This window comes from Amblyomma maculatum, chromosome 2 (assembly GCF_055883805.1).
Source record: "Amblyomma maculatum isolate TAMU_Amacu chromosome 2, ASM5588380v1, whole genome shotgun sequence".
In the NCBI taxonomy this organism is placed as follows: Eukaryota; Metazoa; Arthropoda; class Arachnida; order Ixodida; family Ixodidae; genus Amblyomma; species Amblyomma maculatum.
The window spans coordinates 38799548-38823854 of record NC_139345.1 but is presented as its reverse complement, the minus strand read 5'-3'; the positions used below and the strand labels follow the sequence as shown (position 1 = coordinate 38823854).

Here is a 24307-nt window from a genome sequence, read left to right as displayed (position 1 = left end):
CTCTCATCAATGACAATGCCGCGTTTCTTCCGGGGACAGATACGCAATTAGAGGCCGTTTAAGCCTCTGCGGTGACCGGGAACAATCGAAAAAAATCTCGGCAAAACACGCTACCGCGAACGGCGAGAAAGGGATGCTGAAGCTATCTTCGCACCAAGACTTTGAAGCCTGGCACTGTCGCTATGCTGAACCTGTCATCTCCAATTTGCCAATGAAAGATTTGGTTAGGCAGAGTGAAATCGAGCGTTCGTGTTTCTTTTTTTTTTCTTTTTTTTTTCTTTTTTTTTTTTTGCAGTTTCATTCCATTATTCCCTACTGCATGTGACGTCAGGGCTGACAACTGAAAAATAATGCGCTTCGCTTGCCCGGGTATAAAAGGTTCACGGTTTTGATCAGTCATGCCAGAATAACAGAAATTGTATTAAGAAGAAAAAAATTACAAAATAAAGTCTTTGCAGTTTGTCGTTTACCATAGGACTCATCGCAAGCCATCATGCCTATTGATCCAAATACGGTTTTAACATTTTGCTTTGTGTTTGTTGAAAGTTAATGGCACTAAATTCAGAACTAAGACACTAGGAAATGCCAAGAAGAGAAGAACGTGACTCGTAAACTCGCAAAGATCACCAGATGGCTGATGGCGCAAATGGAAGATGTGACTGCGGCTGCAGAACAAAAAGCGATCACATCTAGGGTCCCTTGTCTTCCAGACGACACCCTACATACCGAACAGGACTGAAGGCATACTTCCTCATAGTTTCGGACAGATATTAACAGGGATGCTGAGAGCTGCCGCAGCTGTGGCTTGTCTCTTTTGGTTTTTTAAGCCATTCTTATTATGAGCAAGCGTTCAGAACTTATGAGCGTTCAGAACTCGAGATGTTAATTTCATTTTTTTTACGTCTCTAGTCATCCACACTTTACCTTTAAACAAAGAGACCCAGCAGCTAGGTCGCCTTAAATGCTTTTTTCTACGATTGTCCGTTCTCGGTATAGGCAGTTCGTCGACGTTGCGCCAAAGCCAAAGGCGATCGAGACGAAACTGCGCTGTGACGCATTCTTACTAGCGCTCACTGACTGTCGCTTACCTTGTAGGACCGTGGTACTGGTGACGCTGTTCTCCCAGTACCTGCGCAACGTCCGAGTACCCGTAGTGGGCACCAGGCATCGCAAGGAACCCCACCGACCCCGCAGGATGGCGCTGTTCTCCCTCTTCCCGGTACGTCGCCCACATTGATCTTTACTAAACGCTGACGGCTTTAACAAAAGTCATCAGCGTGCATACGAAGTGATTTGTGGGCAGCGGCCCACAGAGCTCGAATACGAACAAATTAATGAAAACGCAGGAGAAAAACTAAAGGATTCACAATTAGCAATCTGTCTTCAGGCCTGGACGTCCCTCTTCGTGAAGTATATAGGATGGCCGCTAACAGTGAGATTCGGCTAATCTGTGGATTTATTTTACTTCTAGTGTCTCTTAATTATCTCTTAGTACGCACTCGCTTGTTTGTTTTTACCCCACAGTTCCAGGCAATGCAAAATATTTTGTCGCAAAGCCACCAAACAAATCACGGCACGGCTGGCAAGTAGTGAAAGTAGCTTTGGTTGCTGCTTGTAAAGTGTCGAATGACCAACGACCAAGACCGAGCTGGAATGCTAAGCTCGCTTTGCCTTCTATTTGTTTCTTGCCAGATCATCATGACCATCGGAATCATGTGGCTCGTCTGCCTGGCGCTAACCCTGACCAATGCCGTTGGCCCTGAGAGCGCAGCCCGCACAGACACAAGACTGCGAGCGTTGAGAGAGAGCGACTGGTTTAATTTCTCCTATCCTTGTACGTACACAGCTAAGAATCATCGCTTTTAGTCAACTGTTACAGCATATGCCCTACCTTGGCGGCAGAGTGTATAGGGCGCGTGATTGCTGAGCCGGACGACCCGCCTTCGATCTCGGCCGCGTTTAGATGGAGACAAAACACAAGGCGCCCGTGTGTACTGTGCGATGTCAGTGCATTACAAAGAACCCGAGGTACGCGAACTTATACGAACCTCCCCACTACTGCGTCCCCAATAGCCTGCGTCTGGAACGTCCAATTCCTCAAGACATAAACGAAACCAAAAGGAGTTCTTCGACCGAACAAGTAGTGCGTGCCGTTACGCTTGTGAGTTGTTACTCTTGGCAGAAACAAGTACTCAAACCCAGCTTTCTGGAACACCTTTTAACCGTGACACTACTGCATAGAATATTGTAAGAGATTGTTATGCGCATGTTGATGGGAACAGTCCGCGCTTCTGATGTTCCGCAAAAAAGATTGCCTCGGATTCTGTCCTGCGCTTACAACGAGTAATTAAAAGTGCTGCAGAAAAGCACTGGGACGCTTTTTTAAACAATTATGAGGTAACTGTATAATATTGCAAGGCACTTTTTGTGGACATATTGATAGGAATTATCGAAGCTTACGCTGCGTACCAAAACGTTTGCTTGAAGTTTGTCCTGCGCTTTCAACGAATAACTATAAGACTGCCGTAGGGTTGCATTTCCGATTCGCTGGTTTTCTCCTTCAACCTGGGGATCTTCAACACGCACTGACATCGCACAGTACATGGACCACCCTTCGTTTCACCTCCATCCAAACGCAGCCGCCGGCGGTCGGATTCGAACCCGAGTATTCCGGTTCAGTACCGCGGCGGGGCTGATAATTTTTTAAGTTGGTTTTTGGGGGAAATGAAAGCGTGATATCTGACTTCTCAGTGGACACCTACACTTGTCTACTGTGCATATGTCGTATACTTCGAATCCCCATCTCAAACTATAGCCTCCAACTTGACTAGAAGATGGACGCTAGATGGGAAGAGAAATGGTATGACGTCACCCTGAACACTAGACAAAGCATGGTTGCGCTACAATTCTGATAAGAAATGCCGTGCTTGTTTTCTCCAACACCGTATTTGCCCAATTTCTGTTACGGCGACGGGTGTAGCAAATAGCAAAACAAAAAAGAACAACTCGCTAGCCTACCGAAGGATGATCAACGGTTAATGGTGATGGATGTGGCAGTTATACATTATTTGGAAAAGTTACTTTCAGACGCACTTTCGCAGAATTTTTCCAGAATATCCGGGTATGGTGTGAGTAAAAACAACACATTAGATAGAAAACGATGAGCCAGGTGTAAAGAGAGGATAAAGAAATTACACCATTTTTGTGCCTATCAAGTAAGTTGCAATTACGGTCATTTAAATGAAACCCGAGACAGTGTGTATTTGGCGAGACAGCAAATCTAGGCTAGGCACTAGCCTTGGCATTCTCGTTTTTATTTTTATTTAATTTATTTTATTTTTTTTCCTGCTTTCGAATTTAAAACGTTCTTGGTGTGTGATGCTGAGGATATGTAACGTGGGGCAGAAATCTGAAATTAATGCGGGTGATTCGCCAGGTACCCCCTTGCTCACTTGATCCTTAACGGCTACTGCATTTCGTTGCGTTCAGTTTGCGAGAGCAGCTGTTGAAAAAAAAAGAAAAAAAGAAAAGAAATATTTTGTTGTTTTGTACGCGCTATTTATAGAAAACAAGACAATGCTCACAAAATGCTTTATAGCTGCTATGCGCCGTGTTACTCTTCTGCTTGTCGTCTCCTAACCAGACGTGATATTTCAAAAGACCCTATTTACGAAGCAGAGACGTTCAAGCGTGTTTTTCTATTATTTAATTGCCATTTTAGAGTCGACTGTGATTGTAGCGGGACTCGTCCTGCAGTCGCGATGACAGGGAGCAGCAATCATCATATATACGCGTATACGGCCGACGCTACAACCTTCAGCGCACGGGAGTGCACTATACTAACCGGGTGACTAGGCCTGGATGTGGACACCGTGCACTGCAATGAGCTGAATGAAAAGCCTCTCCACCTTCAATTCGGACCTTACAAAGTACTTCGCTGCATCAGCAGCGTTAATTACGAAGTTGTTCACGATGTAACGGTAACCGCAGCGTCAAGAGCAAAACCGTTCAACCTGCAAAAGTCGGCCATCGGCGGCCATGGCTGAAAACTGTGCATGAGGTCCGTTTTAAAGCTTTGCTTTTCGCGTCACTGCAGCGCTGTCCACGTTGTGTTTTGAGTTGTTATCACCTCCCCGCAATGCGAACTTGACTGATCTTTCTACGCCCGCCAGCTTCCACGGATTTCGCGGTTCAGTTTACTCTTTATTTTCCCTTATTGTACACAGCTCATTTCTTATCTAGAAAATGCTTTTATTTCGTGGGCGGGGGTAATATCACGCGTTTCGCAGCGCACGGTATCCGCACTTAGCCCCCAATAACGACGAAGCGACCTGTTTAGGTAATTCAAATACTTCTGCCAGAATTCTATTCTTACACCTGCAATGAACTCTGGCCAATCCCCCACTGCTGGTATGTGCCATATGCACCGAAGGAGAAGAATTCTGCCGTGTCCCGCCTCTAAATTTCTATTTTTACAGCTCTGGTTCGGCGCTTTTTCCCGCATCCGCATTTTGGGGGGAACCGGAATGAGTGGGTATTTCTTGCTAATGTGCTGCCGCCCCTTCACCATGTTGAGTATCCGAATGTTAGCAGGAGCCATTGAAGCAGCTTGGTCTTAGCTTGTGCAGCCCGCTGTTATCATTATTTGGCGCCACCATACTTGGGTAAGCCGCATGTGTCCTTGTTCAACCATTCAAAATTGCTTACTGGAATCTAATCGACTGTCTTGATGAATTTATCCCTATAGTATACTCTACTACAGGTCCCACTGTGTTCTCCTGCGTGTGTTATGACCTTTTAAAGAAGCAAAAAGAAATGTGTGCTCCCCTTTGGTCCCCTTCCTCTCCCGTAATTTTCTTTTTGGCCGCTTAAATATACAGCTGCAAAGCTCTGTCTAGCCCAATTCTTAACTGCCGATCTCCTTGTGTCGATATGTGCCATCTATTGTGAAGTCACCAACATCAAATGGTCTCATTTTGGATTCGCCGCTGCGTCTGCCCACACGGCTCCTTGGGTGACATTAGCTAGCTGTATGCCATGTTACTCTCATGTTATTTAATTTTATGTTCAAGCTACGCTATGATGTGCTGTGCTATATGTTCACGCGTATCTCACACTTGTATATGCAGTCCAGTGGGGCCTCCCCACCGTGAGTGTGGGTGCCGTGGTAGGCCTGCTGGCTGGAGTGCTGGTGTCCGTGGTGGAGTCCGTGGGCGACTACCACGCGTGCGCGCGGCTTTCTGGCGCACCGGTACCGCCTGTGCACGCTGTCAACCGGGGCATCATGGTCGAAGGCCTGGGCTCCGTGCTGGCAGCCGCATGGGGCGCCGGATGCGGCCTCACCTCGTACAGTGAGAACATCGGTGCAATCGGAATCACAAAGGTGAGGAACTAGCAGTGAAACATGTAATTCAGTGATTGAATCGGAGAGCCCCGCATATTTGAAGTGGTTACTGGGTCAACTCAACGCACACCCGAACGAGGGTCGCCTTCTTCGCTGGCTAACGTTTTAAGAAAAAGACTTGTTTTCATGATACTTTGTTGGGCGAGTTGGTACTTGTTCATTATTAATATAAACAGCGCGAACACGAAGACAAAGGACAAGAAACAGCGCTTGTACTGTTTCTTTATCTTGTCCTTTGTCTTCGTGTTCGCGCTGTTTATATTAATAATGAACTTGTTTTCATCTCGGCTTCTTGTGACCTGTCCCCATACTGAAACACTAGACAGCAGACTGAAGCTTCCCTCCACATGCACCCTTATTCATGTTTCCGCGTCAAACACGCTGCCTTGAAGTGTCTCTTCGTCGGTTGAGCCACACGAGCGGAAAAATCGTCAGCGAATAGTGCTTACACGTAATGATATTGGCATCGAATACGTTGTCGAGCACTTTTTTTTTTTTTACCCAAGGTATCCTTCTTCCGCGTGAATACGAATGTTAAAGATGTGAATAGGTTAGTTTCACGCCCGACTTTTTCTTTTTTTCAATGAGGCACTGTCTGAGTAACAAAGCTCATTTTTAATAAGCGTTACGCCAAACAAATACATACCGAAGCTATCACATATGTGCGACGTGTCCCTTTTGCGGATGATCACAAAGGTCAGAGCGTTCGAATGATGGTCATTCAAGAAACATCCAACTGTCGAGATCCGCACTTCGAAGACTGTCAATGTAGCGTCTGATTTCACCTTTAAGTAGTGACTGCTTGGTTCGTGGCGTCACCTGTACGAAAGCCATGATAGGAATGATGCGTGCCTGCAACGGCAACGTGCTTTACTTACGATGGTGCTGTGTTAAGTTCGAGAAAGTGATGAAGTAACCACGGCGTGCCTAAACGTGCAGGTGGCCAGCCGGCGGGTGATTCAGTACGGCGCAGCCATCATGCTCGTACTGGGCATGGTGGGCAAGGTGGGCGCCCTGTTCGCCGCCATCCCGGAGCCTATCATGGGCGGCATTTTCATCGTCATGTTCAGCGTCGTATCCGCGGTGGGCCTCAGCAGCCTGCAGTTCGTGGACCTCAACTCTTCGCGAAACCTGTTCGTGCTGGGCGCCTCCCTGTTTCTGGGGCTGTGCGTGCCCGACTGGGTGCGACGCCACCCAGCCACTATTGCCACAGGTAAACTGCACATGATGCCATTTTTCACAAAGGTGAAAAAGAAGAAAAAGAAAGCGCGTGGAGTGGAGTCCGTACAGTCTAGTGGATTCAAAGATGGTTACCGTTCCAAACTACATAAAGTTTCATGGAGCACATCATACAAGTAGACTTCGTTTTAATGCGATAGCAATAGAGCCTCATCGGGTGTAAAATGGAGAGTCCTGCGTTTGATGTCTGGCGTTTCTATCCTAAAATTCAATGATTGGCCGACGAGTTCGTGACATCATCAGATCACATCACATGACTGAGTGCTGATTGGCCCGTGGAGCGTATGACGTCATAAAAGCACGCGACATGGACGAGTCGGCGGGTGTGTTGACGGTTGGCAAGTGTACTGCTCAGATGACACGGTCGAGGACTGTGGTGAGTTCGGCGGCAGTTGGCAGTTGCACTTGGGTGTGTGTAGACGTGTCTATAGACAGTGCCCCTTATCATTTTGGAGTGGAGCTATAGAATCAAGAGCGACCGCGGAAGTATGTCTCTGAAGATGGAGCATCGGTGGGTCGCACAGGCCCAGCTTATGTGTCGAGCAGCAGCGAGGAGGAGGAGAAGCAGCACGAGTGCGTTTCAAGCATTCATACTACTGCATTCCCAACACATGCACCTAGATTTATTATTTGGACTAACATCGTATAACGGAGAAATATTTAATATTCCGTGTATCATCTATAGTTCGTATTGCGGCATTTGTTGAAGCTTTCAGTTAAAGTGAAATCCCAAAATTTACATTCCGTAAATTTGCGGAATTATCTACAAATAAGAGTGCAAAAACCTGCAAGTCGAGACCTGCCACCCAAAAAGCAAAAAAAAAGCAAATCTAACAGTCAAAATTTATTAAGGGGGTAAGTAACGCATGATGATGCAGCTGTAGCGGCTCCCGTCTGCGGCTCCCTTTCCGATTCTCGATGGGACCTATAGGACTAAAGTGTCATACTCACTATATCCAATGGTCCTGGATGATTCGATCCCCATCTTACCCTCCCGTCTCAAAGAAACTACTCGGCAGGTGCCAACTCGGTGGTGATGGTGGTAGTGGTGAAAACATTTATTCGGTAATGAGAGAGAGTGACGCCAGTGGGCACCAGTCAACTAGGTGTCGTCCTTGTTCATGGAAATCATTGGTCGAAGCCGCTACTCGAGCCTGCTGGACCAGAGCTGATTGTTCCTCTGGTCCGGAGCTCTTGAGCAGGGTTGCCTCCCAGTCCTCTCAAGTTGGGTGGGAAATAGGGGATAGTTTTGGACATTGTTGGCAGGCCCAGACCATGTGATAAACGTCTGCCACATCACCACAGTATGGGCACTGCCTATTGGTTTTATGGGTCAAAATGTTTTACTACGGGTTGGCAGAGCAGCATCCTTGTTTGGAGGCGCCTTATAACGCGTTCTCCAGTTTTTAGTAGGCCTTTTGCTGGAGGGGGTTTGGAGGCGCCTTATAACGCGTTCTCCTGTTTTGAATAGGCCTTTTGCTGGAGGGGGATACACGCGACGCTGCTCGCAGCAGCATAGCCTCGAACTGCTCTGAATCGTAGTGGTGTAGGACATTTAGGCTGTTCAGGGAAACAGGGAGGTTCCCGAGGAATAAGTGCGCAGCTCGCTGCATCTGCAGTTTCATTGCCTCGAAGATCCTGATGGCCTGGACTACCTACAGGTTATTAGAAAGGTCTCGAAATTTTGTTGCTATCGGATAATGTTTCCTGTCAAGTAGCTTTCACAGGCCCCTTCGAGAGTATGTGGCTATGCATTTGGATTGTAGGCCTGCAACCACTAAGGCGACAACGACCTCCTCTGCTTAGTTTGGATTTGCGGCTCTAAATAATAGTCCGTCCACATGAATTCCATGATGTACACCTTCCGCCGTGTGATGTCGCCTGGGCGATGGTTCGGCTACATCAGCATATTTAACAACAGGGCTGATGCAATCCCCAGGAAAGTAACCAAACCCTTCATAGACCTGCCCATCAGCACATTAAATCAAAAACTCTCTGCATTGCGGGTAGTTAACGCTATTCACGTGCTCAGGGAGAACTACACACGGCTTATGCAGACCATCGCTGGGCGTCACCTGCAGGACTGTCTGTACATTCAACATGACTACGAACCTGAACAGCGCACCCCGGAGCTTTCACACCACAAACTCTCAATTGCTCCACTCATTCGTAACATAATGAAGGAAACACATAAAGGAATACGACGAGCACATGCCAAAGCGTAAGAAAGAGAGCGCGGCTCCCGTTCTGGTGTTTAGAATGTTGATGTAGTCGAACATCTGGGGATCTTCAGCGTGCTATGACATTGCACAGAGCGCGGACGCCTACCCACTCCACTATCCGCTTCTCTGTCTTCCTTGTCCGCAACAATTTAATTACCACGAGCACTCAGTATGCGTTTATATGAGTGCTCGTTGTATTTCATGGCTCACTCTATCTGCGCACGACATGGGCATTATTTTTCCTTCGTTTTGTCTGCAGAATATTGCACTAGACTGCGTACACGAGTTCCAGGGTTTGGCTTACAGGAATCATATAACATCCATGGCCTCTCGATCAGGCTCAAGAGTATAACCTCGAGAGCTTTTTACCTCTACGCAATTGACGTGTTCCGGCCCCTGCAGTTTCAGAAAGCGTGAACGTCGTGCATAGTTTTACGTTCAGTTGTGAAAATGTGCTCCGTTAGACAGTAACCATCGTCCACCGCATTTATAAACACTTGAGCAATCGTTCTTCTCTCTTTCTCTCACAGGGAGCGAAGAAGTCGACCAGGTGTTCCGTGTCCTGCTCAGCACAAGCATGTTCGTCGGAGGGTTCGTCGGCATCTTCCTGGACAACACGGTTCCCGGTGGGTTACGCAACTTTCTGCACGATCAGCCGTTACGGCACTGCTTTCCCTCGAAATACCTGAAGACCAACGCTAGTTGAACAAACAGAATTTTACTATTAAATTCAGCACCAAGGTTAGTCGGTACCGTGCTATAGATAAATAATCGCATAATATAGCCGCTTAAGCTGTGCATATGCAGATATGATGTCTGCAGGCCTAATGCTCCACAAGCTCGTATACGAGTCGCACCAGGAGTAAATGGAATGTGATCTCTCCATCACATTCACTTGCCTCCACAAGCGCAAGTAGTATGTGCCCGAGCAGCTGCAGCACAAGCCTTGACGGACCAACATATAAAGCCCAGTGTGCCCTTTCGCATCAGGCCTGTGGTTCGATACTTTTGACGTCACATCTAAGCAAGTGAAAAAAAAAAAGTAAAGTATCGGAAACCTCCGAAGAATGCCATCTTTGTTTTTCGGACCCACCTCGGGCCAACCCTGTGCTCTTTTCTTCCGCCACCTCGTTTTAGGCTTTACGTCCTTCCGCCATCAGCAACTGGAATCGCAAATCATGTTTACCGGACATTTACCCATGTGGTAGCGTGGATTTCATCAGCCGCTAGAGTCATAGAGTTAATACAAAGACTCTAGAGGGAAAGCTGGGCAGGGAAACGAGCTTCTCACTGGTTCGCCGCCATCATCAAATTTATCATTGTGGCCAGCACAGTTTCTGCTCACTGCGTCAAAAATGAACAAAGGTTTGAACAAAAGTTTTAAAAACCGCTGCCGATAACACAACTGTAGGAAATTTCTATACATTGTTTTCAAGTTTCAAGCATATTATATAATCCTTCAGGTACCTTCTTGGCCATAAAGGAATGATGTAGAACAATTGGAAACCATGTTTGCGAGCAGACGTAGCAGATCAACAGTAAACACACACGAGCACCCTTTGACATTTACTGTATGCAGCACTAGCCACCCCGGATAGACCAAGGGCCGTTGCTGTGGAATTCGGCACTGATTTTTTTTTTTTTTAATATACTGTGGTCGTCGTCTTGCGCCAAAGCAAATTTCTGACATATTTTCAGGTGATCGGGCACAGAGGAGATTTATGTGCGCTCGACGGACGAAATGCATGCGAAGCGCGAAACAATCGCAGGGATAGCCGGCCTTGCGATAGCAACTCAGAAGAATCAGGACACCTATGTGATGTTACAGTAGGTACGCGACGCAACATATCACAAGAAATGCTCCACACGCGACGATTCTGCCGTTGTTTACAGCACCTACTAAACAGTAGCCGCCCGCCGTCGGTTACCTGCACGCCGCCATCTTCCCACGATCCAAGTGCCAGCTTCAAACCATCTTCATGTGCCAGATTTAGCAAGTAAAATTCATCTGGCAACCAATGAACAGTGTGATAATGGCGGCAATCACGCGGTCACCCCTCGAATGCATTGGGTGAACGGGCAGCTTTCCCTCTAGAGTCTTTGTATTAACTCTATGGCTAGAGTGGTGCGAAATGGTGGTTTTGTTTGGAGCAACTGTTGGGAGAGCGCGGCATGTGCGATGCGAGTATGGTACATCTGGGTCTGCTTCTGTTTGTTGTGTGGTGCGGCGTGCGAGGAAGCAGCAAATGAAAGGCACCGCCCGGACGTCTGGATCGGACGCCCGGCGGGGTCACCTTCGTATATGCATGAAATAGCCTGGTGACGTCGTGGTCTGTCGTGAGTTACACTCGCATTCGCGCCGCATGAATTCCTTTGCTGATAGTATTGGAGCAGCCGAGTCAATTAAGCGTAAAGATGCGGGATGTGGCAACGGATATGACATGCGCGGACAGTGCAGTGACTCGCCATAACGTGCCATTTACGGCAGTCGCTGTAGAAGTTCCTTCGTTCGCAGCATGTGGCAGGGTAGAGGTGACGGCACGGGAGGTCATTATTGTAGTAGTAGTTGCTTTTTTGCGAGATCAGTCACGCACGATTTTGCGTGCTTCCGTCACGTCTACAATACCTCCCGTTCCTTCCCTCACTCCACCCCATGTACTTGGCTTCCTGTGCCTGGCTTTAGTGGAACGGCAGCTGGTGGCTCATGACGTGCTCGTTATGCAGGCACGCCCGAAGAGCGGGGCCTGAACGGCTGGCGAGAGCATGAGTGCGGCGGGGAGGAAGGAAGCGACGACAGCAGGCCGGGAGAGTCCGTGTCCGTCAAGGACTGCTACGACCCGCCGGGCGCCGGCTTCATCGCCAACAAGATACCGTTCTCTCGCTTCCTGCCCTTCTGCCCGAACTTCCGAGCTTTCGGCCGGTAGTCGGGCCGAACAGCGATCGGCGAGCACCGTTCGCCGCTCCACAGTCAGACTTTAGGTGAACAAACATGGCTTTAGTGACGCCATCCATTCGGTCTAGAGAAGACGGACCATTACCTACGGTGGAAGCGACGTGCTGTGTGATACGGTGACAATGAGACGTACTTCTCCACTACGCTCGACCGAGCACCTGCACCCCTTTCTCCCTCTTGCCGCCCTCCCACATTTCATTCCCCTCCCACACGGTGCAGCAAGGTGTCCGCCCAGAGTGAGACAGCTGATGCGCCTACGTATCGAGCTCGAAAAGCTCAAGGGAAATGTGTGCACCGGTCGCAGTGGGACGTGACTTGAAATGCTCTTTCCAGTTATCCAGGACACTTGAGCGCGCAGTGCAATGTGCGCTTGTTTGTACATACATGTGTTTATATGTATAGATGAGTTTTGTGTGCGTGATTGTGCGGAATGTATGTAAATCGTTGCTGTGAAAGGTTTTCACAAAGATGTGGTCTAGGGTCTATTTATATGGACTTATACACATAAGTTTATCTGCATCTGATGTACTAAACAAATATGAATCGAAGTTCACGAAATAAGATTGGTTTTACAGCGTACCGTTGCTCCGCTACCGTTATTCACCATTTCTACGACTATCTTCGCCAGCACATAAACAGCAAGCGCAACAGGTACCGACAGATAATGGAGCCGTTAGCACGTTCTGGTACTCTGATATGCTTCAGTGCAGCGTTAAGGACACGACTCTTCCTTCTAATCTATCGCCATTCTTGTCAGTTTTGCTTCTGGCGTTTAACGCCATCCGCGTATATGGCATGCACATAATGGAAGCGCTATGCGGGCAGAATCGCACCCGCTGACATGTGAAACCACGAAAGTACCTCGGTGCTGAAGCAATGTTGAATACATCATTTCTAAGATGGATTTATAAATGTCATTGTGCTGTCGTGTTCTGGCCCTTCGGGGCGAAGGTTAGGAAAAAACAATACGAGCAAGCCGCGGGAAACTGTACACACCGTCCAATAAACCAAATAACCACTCGAATTTCTGGACAGAAATATTGTAAGATTGCCAACACCTTCCTCTGCAAACGCTGAAAAGTATAAGTCGACATTGAAAAGCTTCAGTGACGAGGCATAGATAAAACAGATGCCGATAACCGGTGGTCTGTTTGCGATACCAGTGCGCATGTGGTGTCCCCTTCTTGTCTGTGTCCGTTTCCGTGTTGCGCCGCCGTTAAATTCCTTCTGAGAGATGCATATATGGTTAAGGAATTCCCTGGACAAGGAGCCTACCAATAAACAGGGATGATTAGAGACCAGCGAGAGAAATATTTGTGCCGGAATAGATGTAGTTACTACTACTATTGCTAAGTTCTTTGGGGTATTCTTGGGGCGGGGATACTGGACACGGGTTATGCCGGCCTATGTCGTGGGGGCACTCTTAGCGTCCATGGGAATTGGAGATGGGATGTGAGGAGGGGGGGGGGGGGGGGGTCAGATGTAATTCATAAGGTAGATAAGATGTAATTCAACATTTGCTCACGGTATTAAATGGAAATTTGTCCCCCCCCCCTCTCCCCCTCCCCTGCTCCTGCTGCGCATATGCTTAGTTTTTAACTTAACTACTGTCTAATAACCCTGGAGAAAAATTTTGATTTACCGAGAACTTTCGTTTTGCGGCGCGAAAGTCGCCGTCGATAAACCACGTACGAGTTAACGCCCAGCTTCCAAAAAGCTACACACCAAACTGATTGTTACCCCCTGAAGATACATATGTAATTTAGAGCCGAGACTAAGCTAAAAAGCAGGCGACCCCATGTTGAAAGGGGTTCAGATGAGAAATGCAGTTTTAAGGCTTATGAAACTTCCCTCAAAGTACAACTTGTTATGATATCTTGGAACACATTTACTTAAATTGAATTCGCATGCGCCCATTTTAAAGAACGCAATATTGGCCCGCCTCAAAAAGTACAACCCTTCGCCTATGTGTAATGAAACAGGCTCACTCTATACGCAGCCAGGGATAGGAATCCTCGGCTAGATTTATCCGTCCAGGAGCACCTGACGGCGGCAGTAAAACTGGACTGTATGAAGGTCCAAACACAGTGCTTGCGGGTTTCGATAAAAATGTCTGCGGAAAAAACTGCCCTGTAGTAAACGTCCCCGAAAAAAAATGGCTCCGGAAGAGACGTCCACGGAAGAAAAGTCCTCCCAAACATGTACAATAACGTCAAGCTTGGCCTCATTTAGAGCCGGGCTTACCAGGAGTGAATTGCTTTCACCATCACAGGCTTTTACTGCTCTTATTTTTTTGCACCTACCGTTATGGTTTCAGCTTGAACCTTTTTTGTATTTTGTTTCCACTGTTTGTTTCTTTGTTTATTTAATTATTTGTTTTGCAATTCCACGTCGTGTAGTTTGTTGTATTTGCATTTTATTTTGGTAGAAAACACTGATGCACATAATGAAGAAAGGTAAAAAAGTGTTTGATATATACGCCTAACGAGGCCTCGCCACCTGGCAACAGACACTGCACTCTCAATACTTACAAAACCGCTGAAAAATGAATGCGGAAATGATAGTTCGTTATGATCTAAGGCGCAGAATGCGTTTCCATGTGGTGTGCTGCAATATTGTATAACACAGCTGTTTCACCCGTCGGATTTGAGGTTGCTAAACGGCCAAAATTTACTGATGCGGGGGTTAATAACAAAAATAATGATGGTAGCAGAAAATTATTGGCCGACGGCAGATGCCTCTGTGAGTCATTTTATGTTAATGACAACATTGGCCCAAGCGATTTGTATTGAGAGCTTTCATGCCACGATCTGCGCTGCATTGTGGTGGTGTCTCGACAGCGCCCTCGTCTTCGCTTCCTTTATATTTTTGGGGGTAGGTGAAAGTTATGGTAACCACCGCATATGGTGGGACGGACGCTGCGAAGAGTGCTACAGGTGGCCATCGTGTCAAGAATTCTACACTTTCACCATAGAAAGGATTGGCGCTCGTCACTAGAACATCTACGAGAGTGTTCCTGTGACCTCTCCTGCCGTGGGTGGTTCCCGAAGGCTACCAGCTCGACCAGCCTATCGTACGCTTCTTAATTAGCATTATCATAAGCAACTGATGAGACCTGTCCGAGTACTTGAAGAACTGGGAAACTGACGACGAGACGGGGTTTTTTTTTTTTCTTTTTTTGCGAAGTGAGTTCTGGAACGGCCATTATTATTGCCAATTTTCGACTTGATGACGTTTTTTCCCAGAGGCCGCTTCCTTGTATTTTTTTCCTTCCGGGGACGATTTTACCGGTGCCTTATCTTCCGGGGACATTTTTTCCGGGGTCGTTTTTGCTTACATCCAGTGATGCATCGTTCATTCTCCATTTTCTGTGTGCACAATGATTATATAGAATAAACTTATTTTTTTCTGTGCCATAATTAAACTTCGCTGTTTGCACTTGCGGTTGAACTGCACATGCGTACAGGTTTACGTATCGGACCAGCAATGAAGTGTTGAAACAAATGGGATTTGTATAACCCCCCCCCCCCCGTCTCAAGTCACCCAAAATATCAATTCAGGCTACACTGCATTTGTGCCATTATGGCGCGTCCAAAGCGCACTTCGTTACCGCTGTCTTGTCATGTCATCTGGTATAATGAGGTGATGTGAAAAAGTGAAACATTTGGAATCCAAAACTAACAGTATTAAAACAGGAGGTTGATCATGGTTGTCAAATGCGCTATGCTTGGGAAACACGGGACGGCTTGTGCCGTCTGTCCTGTCATCTCATGCTTCCCATGTAACGCATTTGACAACGAGAACATTTGAATTGGTTCACATGCATAAGGTACACCACGATATTCAGATACAAAGCAGGGCTTTTTATTGACATAAGGTATACCGATTTCTGGGCGCTCGCACGTTTCGCGTTTTCGCCCTTGCTTGTGGCACATGATAGAGTGCAAGCAAATGATTTCGATAAGCTTTTCTTGTGTGTCGTCTAGTCCCCATCCCTGTGATATGCTGTGCTCTTGTTTTCCCATCAGCACCGTGCCTGTCAAAGCCCTCTCCCGCAATATTTAGCGCATCGTTGCCATAACAACGATATTATACACTCAGTTGGTTTTTCTCCCGTGGCTATAGGGGCTGGCATTTTCGGTAATTAATTTGCTGAACTTAACTGGACAAGGGTGCCAAATTTCGTGATTGTGTTTAGCGAGCTTAGACGTCTCGTATAGAGAATGAAGCGATGAGGGGCGCTGTAGTGGAGGGCTCCGAATTAATATCGATTACATGAGGATCTTTGACGTGCGCTGACATAGCCTGCAGTGAAGTTTGCTGTGGCGATCGTCGCGCCGATATCCTAGCGAGAAGAGCAAATACTTTTGAGGCGGTTTCGTAGAGCGTTTGAATGGCGTGTGTCAGATAACTGGGCTACATCGAGAGCGCCTGACCAAGGAGGTTATCGGTCACACGCGTATCTATAATAGTGCTGAATATGATCGGTCATTTATCGCGAACCAAGCGGCTAACAGCAGCATTTTTGAGGCAAGCTGCAGGAAAATTGCAGCGCCACCTAGACAGTGCAGGTTCTTTTATTTTTGCTTTTTGCCTCCATCGAAGCGTGACCGCCGCTGCAGTGTTCGAGTCCAGGCATATTCGCACGGGAGTAGCCGGGTTCGTCTCTATATTCCGTAAGCACCGTAATGTCAGGGGCGCTGTTGCGTCACAAACTTGCGAACCAGGCCACAGCCAGCAGGAATTTCCTGAGTGCTCGTTGGCGCCAAGTCGCCGACAGTGCATCCCGCAAAAGACACCAAAGCTGATGGTCACAACATGGCATCATTTTTACGGCGAAAGCCTTACTAGGCTCATCAGCAAAGAAACCTGGCGATGACGGATGTCCAGAAAAGTGGTAACAAAACTGATGTGATCTCGTGACGTCATTAGCAATGCCCAAAACATGGTTACCGGTCTATCAGATTCAGAATCAGAATTTATTCAATGCAATGACTGAATAAGATTTTGGTAAATACAGGAGGAGGTCCCAAAGCCAATGGCTGCACAGGGGACCTCCTTTTACAAGCATGCGAAACAAAATTGATTAAGTACTAAAGATGTAAAATGGCAGGCCAGGAATATTTAGACTGACGCCAAATTTCACAGGAAACTTCCTGTAATTAAGGAAAAGTAATTGAGCTGAAAAGAAAATTTTGCTAATTTAGATAAGGTTGGAATCGAACCAAGGGCTCTGGCTCGCGAGTCATCCTTTTTGCTACTTATTTGGAACCCTTTTGTAGGCCACGAATTGTCATCTGTCCAAGCATAAAAAAGGTAGGCCTACTGACTGCGAGATGCAGTAAGTGTTTGTGGCAATATATGAATGGAAAAAAATTGCAAATGTTCATCCCGGTTAATTCTAACTCCGAGCGTAAGACATTTGTTTGTCTGTTGTTAATATTGCACAACCACCGAAAACGGACTCGGAGCGGCACGTACTTCAAACATGGAGAGGCTGAGCAACCAAGCGCCAGAGAAGCAGTTATTTGTTAAATCCCCAGCCTAGTCACGTGGTATTGCAGCTCAGAACACCTGAACGCAGCTGCGCCTCTCCGGGCGGATCACATGGAGTGACGTCAGCGACCGCGCCTCCGCTCCTGCGCCTCAAGTTACAGTGCGAAGAGTAGGAATCATGGTCTAAAAAATTGGTAAATAAAAATTCAAAAAAGTCACGATCAGACGTTCATGCTTACGCCTACACAGCGCGTAAAAAGTCTTAAGAGCTACCTGCAAGTTTATTTCCTTTCGTCGCGCAGGTGAGCAAAGAAAATTTCAGGCTTTCAATACAAGACCATTAAATAGAGAAAAATAAGCGAAAACGCACAATTTTTCTGTCCGTAGTCATCTGTTGCTGGCCGTGAAAGTGCAACGTCCTGAAATGATTAGCGGCCACCAAGTAGTTTGATGGGATCGGAACGGACGAGCTCTCGTCCACTGAAAAATGGCAACAGTTGGAAAGTAAAGATACAAAAACCGAAATGCGCTGATTAGCTTTCTTACACGTGGCATAAAACGAATATTGATTAGTACATGGAGTGGCACTGGAAGTCATACTTTCAAGAATTTCGTTACATTTCAATTGAAAACAGATATAGCGCATAATATGTCTTTTGCGCCTCGATGAATCGAGGTCTGATGCAGAAATGTGTACCCGTTCTAATAAATACACCAGGGGATGCATACGCGTACACTTTTCTTATACTTGTCTGAAGCCGAAGTATAAGCAAGGTAAAAAACGACAATCGCACAGGAGACTTTCTTTACGGGTAACGGCGCTAGGACGGATCCTGAACTCTGGAATCACTGCCCAGGAGCGGAGAACCCTGCCGACCTTCTGACAAGAGGAGTGAACCCCAAGGCCCTCAAGACAAACACAGTTTGGTGGAATGCACCTACTTGATGTCTCAAAATATCCTACTACGAGAACTATCTGATGACTGTTTATTTTTATTTTTGGCCCGTTGCTTATTTTTTCACGGACAATTTGGAAGTCGTATACACGAGCACCGTGCTTTTCATACACGTGGCCGAATGCCACATTTTAAAGCCGGCAATTTACCGTCCCAGATCTAACACTTGCTTCAGCAAACGTTCGTTTTAGGAACTTCCAGATGAAGATATTCCTAATCACATTATCTGCGTATCTAAATGATGCACGTAATCTTGCGGCGCAGTGGCACTGCAGAAGTAATGCTTAGTCATAATTATCTGGCTGAAGAGCAGAATATCCTAGGGCTTTTGTTGTTTCTTTGTGGAATTTGTATGTTTATCAGTGCAACATTTTTGTTGTCAGCAGAAACCGCGCATTTCGACTGACAGCTTGGCTACCGCCTGAGAAGGGCCCGTCAAGCAGCAGGAGACATTCTTGCATCCATTCAATATGGATCTGAAAGACGTCTTTATTTGAACCAGCACATTCTGGTCACACCATGTAGTGTATAGTATACAGAGCTCTCAACCAAACAGTTCCGAGTAACGAGCGTGCGAAATTGCAGTTGTCACAGCTGCTTTTACGAGGAGTCTCGCGTTGTCAGAAATACACAGTTCTTCCAGGTAGTTTTCTGATGTTCTAGCACGAGTCCGTGACATCGGTAGTACATATGCGTGCTAAAATTGCAGTTGTTTTGTCAATATACGTAAACAAATAGTTTCAACAACATGAAACACAGGATGCAAGAAACGAAAAAACAATTCCGGTACACAGCTTTGAACGCGCGCTCATCTACGAAGCTAAAACCACGGAGAATATCAAAAGCGCTTACGTCAGCGGCAGTGCAAAAGTCACAATCTGTTCCAAAAGACGAAAAAACGTACTCATAAAGGGGGCGTGTAAATGCATGCATCCTTTACATGATGGAAGACTCCTTGCTGCTCCCTTGTTTTCCATTAACTATATGCATATTGCCGCATTTTGAAGCGACACATTTTCATGTGGTAAGTGCACATTACGAAAGAGTCCAGGCATGAAAGGCGACATCCGATAAACGAGACATTTGCGATAGCTAAACTTGCGAAATGGCCTCGGTGCCTTTCTGCTTGAACAATGTCCTTGCTGTTCACGATACCGCTTCCACGCGCACACGTGTCGACGTCAGACACCCTCCTTCGAGCGCACACAGGTCCTGGAGCAGTCATCACCCATCTCGTCAGCGGTCGACGTGTTCCCCTCGAGCCGCGTCCCTGACGAGCTCCTTCAGGTCGACGATTGCGTCGTGTATCCTATCAAAGGTCAGCGCCTGCCCGGCTACGACGATGTCCAGCTCCGTCCTCAGATCTCTCAGAGTGCGCGCGATGGCCTCAGCAGCCCTCGCAGCCAGATCGTTGCGGACATGCTCGGCAAGATCGTCCAGCGCGGAGGGAACGGAAGCAGCGACTTCGGGTGGCGGATGCATGTTGCAAAGTGAGCTAGCGAAATGTAGCCAATAGAAATGCCCCTGCCTATACGTCGGAATTAAGCAGCAACGACGAGCTATCCTTGAACGACAAAAGAACCGGCTGTGCACGAATTGACTGACTGCCTATGCTTGCGCTTACAAGACCCACACTTGCGGCACCTGAACAACGCTTTGGATGAAAGAATAGAACTGTTCTATTCTTGATTTTTTTTTCGGTTGCATATCACAGCAATAACCCTCTCTATGATCTTCCTTATCTCGCACTTTTATCACCAAAGCTGCATTTCATATACGACAAATAAAAAAAAAATATGGACGTTTTAGCGTGGTTTTAGGCTCGGTATTCCAGTTCAAGCAGAGGTCTGACAAATATCTGCGAAACCGCTGATAGGGTATCTTAGTGACAGTACACTACAAAATTTTGTAACCGCTTACGCGACTAAAAGAAGGCAGTGCGATAACAGTGTGTTTGCGAATGCACTGCATTTGCACAGATGGAAGTTGATGAAGACGCCGTTGTGCAATGCACAGCGCGAGAGTGCTGGTGACTAAAATTTTTTATCCTAGCAGATACAGGATACATAAAAATACAGGAAGGATTACAGGTCGCCTAGACGACCTGGAGTCCTTGGCCCCGGGCAGCGTGTCCAGCCTGTCGGGTTATGTCTATCAGGGTGTGAACTCAGCAGCAGTGTCTCTCAAAATTTTTGTTTTTGTCTCTTGTTCTATATTTTCAATTCCACTTCTACGTCCTATGTGCAAGATTCGCCCTATCTCGACTATAAACTCGCTTTTGCCGATTTCGCCGACGTTTGACCGGTCCTGGATGGTACTTGGCAGAGAGTAGGTGAGGCTAAAACAAACTTAGATAAAGGAGCTACCTATAGGCCGCGAATGGGTTTCCATCTCGGAGCGGCGCGAACAGGTAGCTTCGCTGGTCATTGCACGAAAGCACACAGCATCGCCGCACCCGAGCATCACTCGTGTTTAAATTCCACTCTCTCGCTCAATGTTCCGGATACCACAGGAATTCAGGGAAATCAGGGACTGGTAATTAAGCGAATAGAGACTATACAAGTACACGGGCAAGAATCCGCAAGGGGAACCACTAATGTTGTCGCGTTATTCCGTCAAAGGTAAATTTAAGTGCTCCATAATTTTTTTGCTGATTCAACGAAAAAAAAAATTAAGGAAAAATGGTCTTGATAAAAGAAGTACGAAAGCGCTTCCGTATGCGTCGTCCACTTCAATGTGTATCCTTCGAGTTGATTATGTAATAATGTCGTGGAAGAGCAACTATAGCCCGACAGCAATTAAGTTGTTTTTATGCTTTGATGTAGTACGTCTTGATCAGATCTTTTATATACTGAGGAACTCTGCCGTCATCCTGTACAGCTATCCGACCCGTTACTTTGCTGCGCACTCCATACAGGAAATTTTCGCAAAAATTCCAATATCTTGCGAAAACAGTGTTGAGCAGGCTGTGCTCTTCTGTCTCCTCGCTTTGTGTAGTCGACTGAAATTATATATATTTTACTCAGTTAAATCTCTGCTTTTATTGATTGGCTGCGCGCCTGCAACACCATACTGCTGAAGTTGCCCTTCCCTCGTCAACGCATTGCTATGCAGCTGTTATGCAGTTGATATGCAGGTGTGGTACGCAACTTCTTGGCTGCTCCACAAGCAAGACAAGATTTTTATCTGGGCAGTAGCCTCCGGATTAGTGCTTTTGCGCAGTATGTAAGAAATTATCTTTCATTGCCAAAACACTAAGTTCTCCACAGTGACAGAATATCTCTGAAGCAGCGAGATCCTGAATTCATCGATTTCCCCTATTATAACATTAACCCATTGATGCGCTTCTTCCTTCCAAGTTTTCTTTTTCATCATATGATTATTACATCTCACCTTTCCTAGTACGCACCTCCACCCTGCACGATGCTGGAATGAGCGCATAGCATGAAGAGCATTTCGTTTCTGGTCTCAACAATCGGGTTCTACGTCCACTTTCGGTTTTCCCGTCTGCAGAAGAAAATATTGAGGGAACAATAAAGCTCCGTCTTTAAAGGCATGACGCAATGGCGTTAATCCGTGGCTCCCCTTGTTGGTACAGCTCTATGACCAGTGCCGCGATTTTTCGCTCACCCCGCCAACGCGGAACTTACTGGAGAACGAAGCCTTTAACTCTACGGTGTCAATAAGGTGTCCATAATTGTAAATTATTTCATGCTGCCTCTACTAATAACTCCCATCAGCTGTTACTAGATGCGATGCCATGTATAGTAACCTTCTACTTGATGTTTAGCCTGCTCCTTCCCTACCTTGGTATTTGTTTTACTTTATTCATTACGGATTACACATACATCCATCCATATCATTTTTCGACTATCTGGTGAAATAAATAGGTGTAGGCGCAAGGCCTGTACCACTTATTTGTTTAACTTTTATTGGGGTTAGTTACAATAACTACCAACATCTCGGTATAATGCTACGGAATTATTCTACATTTCAAGCTATAATATTCTTACTGATCAGAAATCACATACTCAGTTCTCACCTTTCTGTGGAACCACGATAGCTTAGTATACGTACAGTCCCCGTCAAAAGTTTACAGCCCAGGGGGTTTGCTTTTGACTCATCCAGCGTGCTGGTTTTGTGTCTTAAGCGTCCACAGTCTCATTATAACAGAAGGTCCTCATGTAGTCAATCCTCCCAATTTTTTAACTGCCAGATGTGTCACGGGGTCGCGCTAAACAGCTTAGACAAACGCCTTGCCTTGTATACTTTTGACGGAGACTGTGCCTTCCCTTTATGGCTGTGTATGCTTCGTCTGTACTCCTAGTGTGATGCTCCATTCAATACCCGTTAGACTCGAACAACGCTAACAAGCTAGCATCACTGAATGTGCTTCTAGCGTTAAACGATTGCCTGGGTCACTTATATAGCCAGTGGACACGAATATCGGGTGCGCACTGCATACCGGAAATAACGGTTACGTCCCATGTTCCACCTCTCCGCACGGCTCGCAACAGCAGACGTTAAGGAAGCAAATAACATTTAATTTGTATTTTTTTTTACGACTGCTATTACAAGAATACATTCACGTCTTTCGAGAGCTACATTGGAAGATATTGTCACGTGGTGGCGAGATTGCCGTAGGCAACAGACGGGCCGATAGGCGTTACACTGAAGTCAGGTCTTTATTGGGCTGGCTTGTGCTCTCAAAGAACTCGGCGGTGGCGCCAGCAACAAAAGTGCTCTTTAGTCATTAAACTACGAATGTCCGCTTTACACACCAGCGCTCATTTTAAACTCGGCGAGAAAGTTATACTAGTAGATAAGCAGGCCAAATGAAAGTCGAACAATCTGGACCAATACGGAAGCAGTCATGCTTGGCTGCATTCATTCGAGGTAAATCTCCGTGCACCTTGCGCTTCAGTGAGCGTGAACAAAGAGCGCAAGGTCATTCTTCGCGCTATAAGGTCACATGCCAACGAGTTCTGTTAGGAACGAATAAAGATCACAAGTATTCGTGGCAATATCAAGGCTGCCATCCATTACACACCGAGAACGAGCACAGTTGCCCTGTTCCGAGAAACATTTTTCCCTCCGTGAAAAAGGACTTTATGTGGTAGCTGGAGCGGCCGGAGAGAATTCAATGCATGCGGAAAGCCGCTTTTTTTATCTTCAGTGTTTTAATTCCCTCTACCTGGTGGATAACTTTAGTTTGATTAAGTTTAGTTTAATTTAGTCTACAGAGTTTAACTTCCCAAAGCAATTCAGGCTACGAGGGACGCCGTGTAGTAGAGGGCTGTGAATAATTCTGACCATATGAGGCTCTTTAACGTGCACTGACATCGCACAGTAAACGGGCGCCTTGCTTTTCGCCTCCATCGAAGAGGGGCCACCGCGGCCGGGATTCAATCCCGCATCCTTTGTTTCAGCAGTCGAGCACCCCAACCACTGAGCCAACGTGGTGGGGCGGGACAACTTCAAAAAGCTCAAGTGTCTGCACAGAAGTCATTTATGAAATTGTGTACTACAGTGTGTGTGTGTGTGTGTGTGTGTGTGTGTGCGTGTACGTGTGCGTGTACGTGTGCGTGTGTGTGTGCGTGTGTGTGTGCGTGTGCGTGTGTGTGTGTGTGTGTGCGTGTGTGCGTGTGTGTGTGTGCGTGTGTGTGTGTGTGTGTGTGTGTGTGTGTGTGTGTGTGTGTGTGTGTGTGTGTGTGTGTGTGTGTGTGTGTGTGTGTGTGTGTGTGTGTGTGTGTGTGTGTGTGTGTGTGTGTGTGTGTGTGTGTGTGTGTGTGTGTGTGTGTGTGTGTGTGTGTGTGTGTGTGTGTGTGTGTGTGTGTGTGTGTGTTGGCTAAAATATTATTTACGTATGATGGTTCTCACTTGAAGTTTTCAATTATGACTACTTGAAATTTTCAACTATGACCGACCTTACTGTATTGTAGCGCTGTATTGTATGTGTTGTGTGCGCTTGTAACGGGTGCTGCGCTGTGTCAAACTGGGTGCTGCAGGCCAGTCAAGCTGTCCAAGCGAAGCTTTT

General features: G+C 46.7%; 1 protein-coding gene across 1 annotated transcript in view; it reads left to right on the top strand.

Annotated features, from left to right (window-relative positions):
- The window catches only part of LOC146198418 (solute carrier family 23 member 1), an 87038-nt gene extending 73781 nt beyond the window's left edge, over positions 1-13257 (top strand). The window contains exons 6-11 of the mRNA XM_084593927.1: positions 1096-1219; positions 1693-1834; positions 5130-5383; positions 6344-6617; positions 9396-9491; positions 11590-13257. Of these exons, the coding sequence (XP_084450053.1) occupies positions 1096-1219; positions 1693-1834; positions 5130-5383; positions 6344-6617; positions 9396-9491; positions 11590-11789 (1090 nt within the window). The 3' untranslated portion in view covers positions 11790-13257. The remainder of the gene's footprint in view (positions 1-1095; positions 1220-1692; positions 1835-5129; positions 5384-6343; positions 6618-9395; positions 9492-11589) is intronic.
- The last annotated feature ends 11050 nt before the right edge of the window (positions 13258-24307 follow it).